Consider the following 9,799-nt stretch of genomic DNA (forward strand, 5'->3'; position numbering starts at 1 on the left):
CGGTGTGCCCTGACCGATTCGGAGGGATGCTTTATACATTGGTCCCCTCCCTGATGCGAGGGGTCCCCTTGCCCGGGCAGCTGGCCTCTAATCGATGCAGGGGTCCTCACTGTCACAGAAAGGTCCCTTATCACCGCAGGACGTATAATAATTGGCACAGAGACTCTAGTTCGGCTTCACGAGACCTTGGCTGAAAAGAGATGGAGAGCCCCCCGTTCGGTGCTGGGGCCTTTGACTGACACGGAGCTCTTCCGTGGTGTATCGTTGTGGACTCCCATGACAGCTTTTCATGCATTCTCTTATCGTCAGAGGCCCGACCAACACAACAGCCCCTCTGAATTTCGGCGGTCCATCCCTGTCCCTGCTTAGCAAAGGTTCTCATGGACGACTCTGGGACACCTGCCGACAAAGGGGCCCCTTGCTGTTTTAGCGGCCTAGATCAGTGCAAACCCCGGGCCCCGGCCCTGTCCCTGCTCAGGAAAAAGTCCCCTGGGTTCACACCGACACGGAGAGGGCTGTTCGGTTTTGGTGGTTTCTGGTCGAAAAAAGAGGCCCGCGTCGACCCGAGGGCCAGGGGCCCTAATCGGTACAAGAGGCCATCTTACCGATGTCTGTAGCGCCGGCCTTCCCGGACGCTATCTTCACTGTGACCTATAGCCAGCCCTCAAGCCTTCGGCGCTCCAATCGAGCCCTTGATCGTCGGTCCCGAGGGGGCCCGAAGGGCCCCTCGAACACTTGCCTTAACTGACTTGAGGTTCGTTGCCAACACAGGGTCCCCTGTTAGACATTGTGGGCCCCTGGGCGACACAGGGGCGCAACCAATGTAAACCGCGGGTCCGGCCTTTTCTCTGCTTCGGAAATAGGCCCTCAAGCCTAGACTGACACGAAGCCGACTGTTCGAGACTGGTGGGGCCTGACAGGCATAGAGGACAGACAGACGTCGACTTGGGGTAAATGACGCAAAACGTCTGACCGACCTATGAGGGCCCGGCCCTGCGGGCGCGTCCCTTAATGCGATCTCCGGCCAGTCTTCCGAACCCACAATCAAGGCTCTCAATCGTCGGTCTTGAGGGGCCCTTCGGGTCCTAAGAGGGGAAGCACATACCTCTGTGTCCCCTGCCAGCGCCCCTGGTTCAGCATGGACTAAGCTGGAGCAGCATGGTGCGTACCACCGATGTCGCTCTCCGCTTGGGTTTGACAAGTCAGGTTTTTTTGACAGTCGGGTCTGCGATCCCCCCCCCCCCCCCTCCGGCCGACGAAGGTGAAGAAACGCCTGCCTGGTGACGGATAACGCAGAAACACAGCCACGCGTGAACGAACTCTGACGTCACCACCAGCGCCGTTCAGCTGGCGCAGTTGCCTTTCGTGAAGTGCGTGTATTGTCCCTCATATGCAGTCAGTCGCGGATCGGTCTGTAATTTGACTGGAGCGTCCCCGGGTCGCTGCGCCGAAACTGTCGAATTTTCGTCCGTGACTCGTCGGTCGCCTCCGATGAACTCGGGCCCGCCTCCAAGACACGACACAGCAGCCATGGTCATCGATCGGCAAAGTCCACGGAAGTTATTGTTCCCAAGACGCTAATCCCCTACTAGGGCTAAACCATTAATGGTTCAGTTTTCATGCTCCAACACGTGGACTGTCTCGCTTGCCAACAGCATGTTGCGCACTAGTCGCCTCAGTGGGTACTAGAAATTCTACCAACAAATGTACAAAGGTATGAGCCAGTAGCCGACGCCGCAAACGCTCCAGCTCCCGTTCCTGTTTCTTTTTCGTCTTTTCCGCCTAAGTGTTTTCGTTTTTCTCGCACTATCACGCAGGCTTTGTCGTCTTTTGTTCCGCGTTGTTCGTTTTTCTCACGTTATCACGCAGCCAACCAACAACACTGTCACCATTACGCGTCTGTATTTGGTTCGTGCACACTTATCACAGCCATCCAATCAAATGCAAGCACATCGGCGTGATCAAACGGCCGTCCCCATGGCAACAGCACCCAACATTTCCAACAGCTCTTGACGCGGGACTTCCGAAAACAAGCCGGCAGCCGTGTGGCTAGGGTACACGAATTTCGCCATGCTCCGTTCAGTGTCCAGGGGAATGGCAGAAGAAGGCCAGAAGCTTGGAATGACAGACCTCGGGGAGGGACCCGCCATTAGTGAACGGCACAACGAAACGAAGCAGCAAGCTGTTACCTGTCGGAACCATGTTAAATAACATTGTGCGGCACCGTGAATAATGGACGTAAATGCTCTGCACTGGCCTTTGAGTGGAGTTAGCCGCAGATATATCCCACGTGCTGCCATCCGGACTTCCTTAGGGATTGTCTTGTCTCCAAGTCATTGGAAGTAAACAGACGTTCCGGTACAGTCGTCGGTTAGGCGTTGGTGAACGCGAAGTGAATAGCAATTAGACAAACCCGCAAGAGCCCCCTAGAGACGGAAAATTCCACGGTTTCCAAGCAATTACAGCGTAGATGTCATCGCAACAGCTCCAAATCAAGCTGGTAAGCCACGACGGAAGCTTTGAACAGGGAAATCGAACAGCATCGCAGACATTGCCCGATCATAGAGTGACACCCAGCTGCCTGCGGCTGCGTTACTGAGAGCTGAGGCGAGCGCTTCCTGAGCAAGGCAATAGGACAGCTCCCGCAGAGCGCCAGACAGCACCACTCATTACAAGCCGGCCAAGTAATCGACGTTCACTCAATGAGAGGCTGCAGTTAATGGTTCAGCTAGGTGAGGCCGTTCGCGTGGTATGCAGTCATCACGCGTCCGTCTGCGGAGATGCCCTGAATCCCTCACGCCCACGTGGCGCACAAAGTTGCGGATCGATCTACTGCTCACTTAGGTGAAGAGGTTGTGTGAACATGCAGTCATAATGGCGATCTGTCAAGAGAAGAGCAATGCCCAAGACGTTGAGATCCGAGTTCCACCGGCTCTGAGAGCCCACAGAATAACTCCGGCTTTCACACAGCATCACGACGCGCAGACTTCACTGGTTTCACCTCACTCGCTATGCAGCCAGGCGTCATTTGCCGCTATAACAGCGCAGTAATCCCACCCGCTTCACTAACCGTGTTACATTATCAACCCACCTTCCACGAAAGGAATACGTGCTTGACGCTTCCCACGCGAGTACAGCTTAACCTACTTAAGCAATGCCCACTGATAGCGAAGGCTCCGGGACGTGAACGCTCACAACCAAGCCCGCTGGCTTTCGTCATCATAAATGCCTTCTTACCCTGGCACATTTTCTCAGCCCCTTCTATCTCTTCCCGCCATAACAAGCGGAGAATTTTTAGGTTACCTTTGCGTGCTCCGGAACACAGTACTCAGCATGTCCCAAATAGCTATCAGAACCCAATATCGTAAGATGTTCCAGGTTACACTTCAACAAATTTGGACCCACAATCAGACAAACGTAGTAAACGCGTCAGCTGAAACTGCCAACGACGGCACAGACTGCCAACGACCCAGTGAGAGCACTGCCACAGCGTCTAATTTGCGAGGCACACATGACCTTTGCAACAGCAGCATAACATCCCACTCAACTGTCTCTTAAACGTCGCCTGAACGTCCCTAAAGCCAACCAGGGACTCCGCGCGGGCCTTCCCTGGCGGTGCTCGGCCCCGCGTCCGCGACACCATACCCTGCAGGCTCCAGCGAGCCGTCGTGGTGCGCGAGCTCGAAGCTCATAGCTCGTGCCATCGGCCGTACCAGACACGCGCGGACTCTTCAGAGGGAGCGGCCTATTGTTGTGACCCTCAGCGGCTTCCATTGTGTACACCACAGGTCAGCCGCTGGCGGGGCGACCCCTCAAAATGCATAGCGAAGGGAAGAGGGGGTGCACGTGGACATGAAACGCACATGCAGTAGACGGGCGTACATGAACGTGAAACGCACGCCAGGCAGACCGGTGCACATGAACATGAAATGTACACCAGGTAGGCGGGTGCACATGAACATGAAATGTACACCAGGTAGGCGGGTGCACATGAACATGAGCTCCGGGTAGACGGGTCCACATGAACATGGAATGCAACCCAGGTAGACCACAGCTAGTAGACTCGTCGTGGTCTCAAGTCCCGTGATGAAGCTCACTCCGTAGTCATGATGATCTCTGCACAGTCCTCCGCCGCACCTTATAGAGGACAGCAGAGGTCCCCGTATCCTCGTACTCCTCCTCGTCCTAGTCGCAACCAGTCCTCAGTCCCCGAAAGCCTTCGGTCATCAGAGGTTAGAAGCCTTCGGTCGTCAGAGTCAGAAGCCGTTGGTCATCAGAAGTCAGAGGCCCTCGGTTATCAGAAGTCAGAAGCCCCTGGCCACCAAAGTCCTCGGAAACATAAGACCACTACCGCTCCCAAAGGATTCATGCTCGTGCACGCACCGTCTACGCTGGTGGACCTCTAGCACGCTCAGTACACACCAGTAGACACCAGCAGAACTCTACCAAAATCAGCAAATGCCACTACCCGGCGGAATTCTAACCTACCCGGTAAACATCGCGCCCAGTAGAGCTGTACCGCAACTAGTATCAGCCGCGGACCTCTACCGCACTCGGCAGCTGTCAGCGCCACCGCACAACTCCACCACTCCCGGTAGACACCGCCGCCGGTGGAGCCTCGGCCGCCTGGCCAGCGCTGCTCAGTGCAGCGCCTGCGCGCGGTCTATGACGGCAACGCCCGCGTAGCTGCGGCCGGTCGACATGGTCGACGGCAGCAGCGTCCACGCGTCCGTCTTCGGGTTGTACACCTCCACCGTCTTGAGGGTCATGGCGCCGTCGTCGCCGCCGACCACGTACAGCAGTCCGTGGTGCGCCACCACGCCTGCCGTGAGGGCACGCGGTGAAGGTCACGGACACGCCGGTCAAGGTCATGTAAGCACAGGTCAATGTGTTAGCACGCAGGTCACGGACACGCGGTCAAGGGAGCGGAGCACGGTCAAAGGTCATGAAAAAACGGCCAAGGTCACAGGCACGCGATCAAGATCACGTGCATACAGCTGAAGGCCAAGGGCACACATTCCAGGTCACGGGTGAGCGGCTTGGCCACGTTCGGTAGGTACTTCACGGAGAACAACCCCTGGTGGTTAGGCATGCCAGATTGACACAATAGCCCCTCATACTTATAGCGCTTCAGGTCAAGCGGGGAACACATGATGCGGTGAGACAAGACGCCTGCAAACAAGGTTCAACACCCGGTGAAGGCCGCCCCAGCTCTGCAGCACCTGTGTTGCGTCGCAGTGCATTTCACAGCTTACATTGACGCGTGACCAAACACATCGTGGGCATTTCGGAGGTGGCCGTGATGATGCAGTGAACCTGCCAGTTGGCTGGTTAGGTCAAGCCACTCTGCTGCCGGGCAGAGACTCCACCACCCGCCGGTGATTTTTGGAGTCACAAAAATCATCAGCGCGAGGCCGAAGCCGCCTGCTCGCTCGGCGCCACGGCGCGTGGGCACCCGTCTCTCGGACGCCGGTCTCGTCGCGCGGCCGTCACGCTATCTCTCCCGCGACCCAAAGCCGGCCGGAGATGGCGGCAACCCATTCCGAAAGGCGAGAGTCTCAGCGAAACGGCCGACCGACCGATCCATCACGGCCGCGACGCCCATGCATAGCGATGCCGGCGGCGGCCGTGTCGCCGTTTTTCGGCCCGATCGCTGACAGATTGCGGCTGTTGAGCGGCTGAATTCGCTCTCCGCGTCGCCGGCACGGACCGACGGCGAGCAGAAGCGAGGCGACGGCCACAGACGGCGGCGTGGGGCTGGTGGGAGCGAGCGGGCTGTGCCGTCGCACGAATCCGAAAGGCGGGCGGCCAGCGGCGTCGGCCGAGGAAGAGTGGAGCGGGTGGAGTCAGACAGGCTGTACCGGCCAGGGAGGGGATGGAGCGGGTGGAGACAGGCTGTACCGGCTGGGGAGGGGATGGAGCGGGTGGAGACAGGCTGCACCGGCTGGGGAGGGGATGGAGCGGGTGGAGACAGGCTGCACCGGCTGGGGAGGGGATGGAGCGGGTGGAGTCGGACGCGCTGTATCGGCAGGGGAAGGGGATGGAGCGGGTGGTGTCGGAGAGGCCGCACTGCGTTTAACGTCCCATATTCGCTGCTCACGCAAGATGACGGAAAGGACCTAGCGTTGTTATCACTATTTCTCTTTGATTCCATTCATCGACAATGCCTGCCGATACACATGGGTTTGCAGTACAAAATAGGTACGATGCCTGTATATATATATATATATATATATATATATATATATATATATATATGATATCTGGACTATGTGTGATGATGAGATGAGACAAAGATATACACACCTCTGTCTACAATTGGATCTCACTTTCCTGTCTTCTTTTTCTAGAGGTGTTCCATTTAGGAGTGCCGCACGAAGGCCAATGCTGGGTGCGACAGCACTGGGAGGTGAACGCACGGGAGACACGAATTCGTCGAAAACGCACCAACAGCTGGCGCTTAGTCACTACCGGCGGCGATACGCCGATTTCTGAGCTGGTGACGCCGTATTTTTCCGGCACCAAAACATGATGGCATGCCTGTTAGTAATGGTATGGTGTGGCGTGCCCGTTGCTATCAGGACCTGCCACACCGTACTGGCTCCCGATCCATACTCAATGCACTAATCATGCTCAGCTTCAGCAAAGCCTTGCATCTGTAACATCGTTACCTCGTCCCTGCTTAATACCTCAGCCCCTCCCTGCCTTCAGTTGCAGAGAGAAAAGTGCTGGATGGCTTCTTCCATGAAAATTATACTCGGCGAAAATCGGTGGACCTCACATTACTGATTTCACGTTACTGTTTGATGCGTGGAATCCAATCAGTGATTCGTCATTCCTCCAAGGAGTCTTTCTTCTTTCAAACGCTCGACTGAATTGAAAACTTACGTGGCATTCGTGGAAGGCGCAGCCAAAACCTCCATTAACCCCTACCACTACCTCAAATAACCGTCACTGGGTCGATGGAACCCAGACACAGCCTATAGGTTGTCTGGGGACACCTCTCCGGCATGCCATGCAAAAACGCCCGAACATTTAATAGCCTATGAGGCATCCGTTGCGCGTGTTTTGACACCAAAAACGCGTCCCTGGCGTTTCTGGATCCGGAGCAGCAGAGGTTTTTTGAAGAACACCCCACGGTAATGTACAGCCGGCGTGGGGGGGGGGGAACCAGCAGCAACAAGGTATGCTCAAAACACATCAAGACCACAATACCATTGTACTCAAAATTGGACAAGGAACACGGTTCATGGGGTTTCATGTTGCTACACGACATCTCATACATATGAGAATGTAAAGCTGAAAGAGGTCGATTTTCGGGAAAATTGGAACTTTGATCTGGCCCAAGGTAGTCAATTATTGAGCTAGCAGCATAAAGCTTGGTACCAATCATGAGATCTCGTTCAGAGCAATTCACAGGTGTTTTTCACTAAGCTTTTTCTTTCGTGATTTGGAAATGGCAGGTGAGTCTCACCGCTCCCCCAATCAATGCGCGTCACGCACAACGGCGAAATCAGAGCAAATGCCAAGTCAATTTCCGATTTATGATCGCGCAGACTGTTTCTCGCAGTTTTCAAGGAACCTATCACGACATTCGACCCCTCTGACTTGGAAAAATGATAAATGCCCGAATTAGTTACGTGTCCACTCGGGAAGCCAGCCCACGGGTGGCTGTAGGAGGAAAATCGGCAACCAGTCCTGCACGCCCAAGGAGCTCGCGGCAGCCACACCACACCTCCCATCAATACGAACGACGCGATTCTCACGACAATCTCACCGAATTCCGTCACGCCTCCAGCGAGACAATGCGCCCGGCCGGGTATACGACGGCGGCCGGTGTGCGCCCGTTTGCAGACTACGGAACCGCTCGCGCCGACTCTAATTCGCTCATCAATTCTGGGCGGCGCCAGCGTCCTGGAGGTCCAAACTTTGCACGCCAAAGAAGCCGCCGCAATAAACCGCGGCGAATCGATAGTGCGGGACCAATCTAAGAGCACTCCCCGCTTATAACGCGTAAACAACGGTCCTTTCAGGCCATGCCAAGTTATCCGCCTCATTAATTATCCACGGGATTAAAACAAGCACCAGGCAAGGCAAGAATGTACCAGAAACCGTACGCAGTTCATACGCATGCCGGTCGAAGGCTTACGAGGCTAACACAAATGTGTTCTCTAAAGCTGTCTGGCTGCGTTATGGAGACTACAGGACAAGGAACTACACGTCAAACTACTACACGTCAAAACACACGTCAGAATCGGACACGCGCTCTGCAGCCAAAGCGAATGTACCGCATGCATACAATTATACAGTGTACCCAACTGAGGGGACTTGTCAGCAATTAGTGACAGAGCCCGATCATCGCCCCGACACAGACGGTCAAATGAAGCAGAGTCTAGCAGGACAATTCCCGTTTCGTGCTGGTCTCCTTCATTCTTTGCGACTGCTTTCCTTCTCTTCGGGTCACGTCAAAGTTCAAGACTATTGCATGTAGCTATTTTTACATCCGAGCGTCAGTGAGCATCACCACCGCGAGGCGCTCATCTACCGCAACCGTTTAATGACAGGTCCGTGACAGGACGCAATCGTTTAATGACAGGTCCGTGACAGATGCAATCGTTTAATGGCAGGTCCGTGACAGACGCAACCGTTTAATGGCAGGTCCGTGGCAGACGCAATCGTTTAATGGCAGGTCCCTGACAGACGCAACCGTTTAATGACAGGTCCGTGACAGACGCAATCGTTCAATGGCAGGTACCTGAGAGACGCTTTAATGACTATGACATCTGATATCCATGACATCTGACGCATGGAGACAGTTACAAACTAAGTGTTGAAAGTTACGTCAAGGCATCAAGGTGCTGAAATAAATGTCTCCTCCTGTGTGTTACAGTAGCGCAAAGAGAGCGTTGGTTTCAGCAACGGGATCATCAGCCAAAGCAGTTACTGGGCCCCGACAGCTACTATACAAGACGCCTCAGAGATAATGTGGCAAACCGCCACTTTGATGCGTGTGACCTCCATGCCTTGATATGAGGGATCTCCACATTTCCCCTGACCACTTTCCAGCCTCCTGAGATGGGTCGGGTGAACAGTAAAAAAACGTTTTACTTTTAGTTACGCTCCTGAATTCTCTTTGCCGGTTTTTTCTATTTACGTCGCCATAATTATGCGAAGTTTTGGCAGAAGCATACATCATATGGCAGGTGATAGCGCAGCATTAATACTGTCATTATGGCGTGAATTTAGCTTATGTTTCAGAGCGGAGGCTGAAAGGCAAAGTGGAAATGTTTCAGTTGTTCGTGATTTGTTGGAGCCGAAAAGCATCTCTTAGAATAGTTACGTCCTACCCATGCTGAGCAAGATAATGTTGAAAACTTATGGCAGCCCTAGTTCCTTTGACACTCGAATCTTACGACACATCGCTAAGTCTTCAGCCAACGACGCGTTCATCATTTTCACTGGAGTCATCTCGGATCATCTGGCGAATGGTTGGCAGCCATGCCTGCTGAATCGCCAAAGTGCTCCGCTCCCCTTCCCACCGCGGTTACCACCCCCTCCCCCCCCCCCAACCGCCCCGCCCACCACCACCACGGTCACCACCCACCCCAACACTTCCGATCGCGGTCACCACCCACCCCTCCCTTTCCCACCCCGGTCACCACCCACCCATCCACCTCCCATCTCGGTCACCACCCACCCCTCCCCTCCCACCCCGGTCACCACCCACCCTCCCTTCCCACCCCGGTCACCACACACCATCCCCTCCCATCTCGGTCACCACCCACCCCCCGGTCACCAC

The 9,799-nt window shown here is 55.0% G+C and overlaps 1 protein-coding gene across 1 annotated transcript in view; it reads right to left on the reverse strand.

Annotated features, from left to right (window-relative positions):
- Positions 1-1,885: 1,885 nt before the first annotated feature.
- LOC119104515 (ring canal kelch homolog) overlaps positions 1,886-9,799 on the reverse strand; it is a 31,757-nt gene continuing 23,843 nt past the window's right edge. The window contains exon 17 of the mRNA XM_037228229.1: positions 1,886-4,822. Within this exon, the coding sequence (XP_037084124.1) occupies positions 4,641-4,822 (182 nt within the window). The 3' untranslated portion in view covers positions 1,886-4,640. The remainder of the gene's footprint in view (positions 4,823-9,799) is intronic.

The sequence above is a fragment of the Pollicipes pollicipes genome, unplaced genomic scaffold, assembly GCF_011947565.3.
Source record: "Pollicipes pollicipes isolate AB1234 unplaced genomic scaffold, Ppol_2.1 Scaffold_6052;HRSCAF=7182_pilon_pilon_pilon, whole genome shotgun sequence".
Lineage (NCBI taxonomy): Eukaryota > Metazoa > Arthropoda > Thecostraca > Pollicipedomorpha > Pollicipedidae > Pollicipes > Pollicipes pollicipes.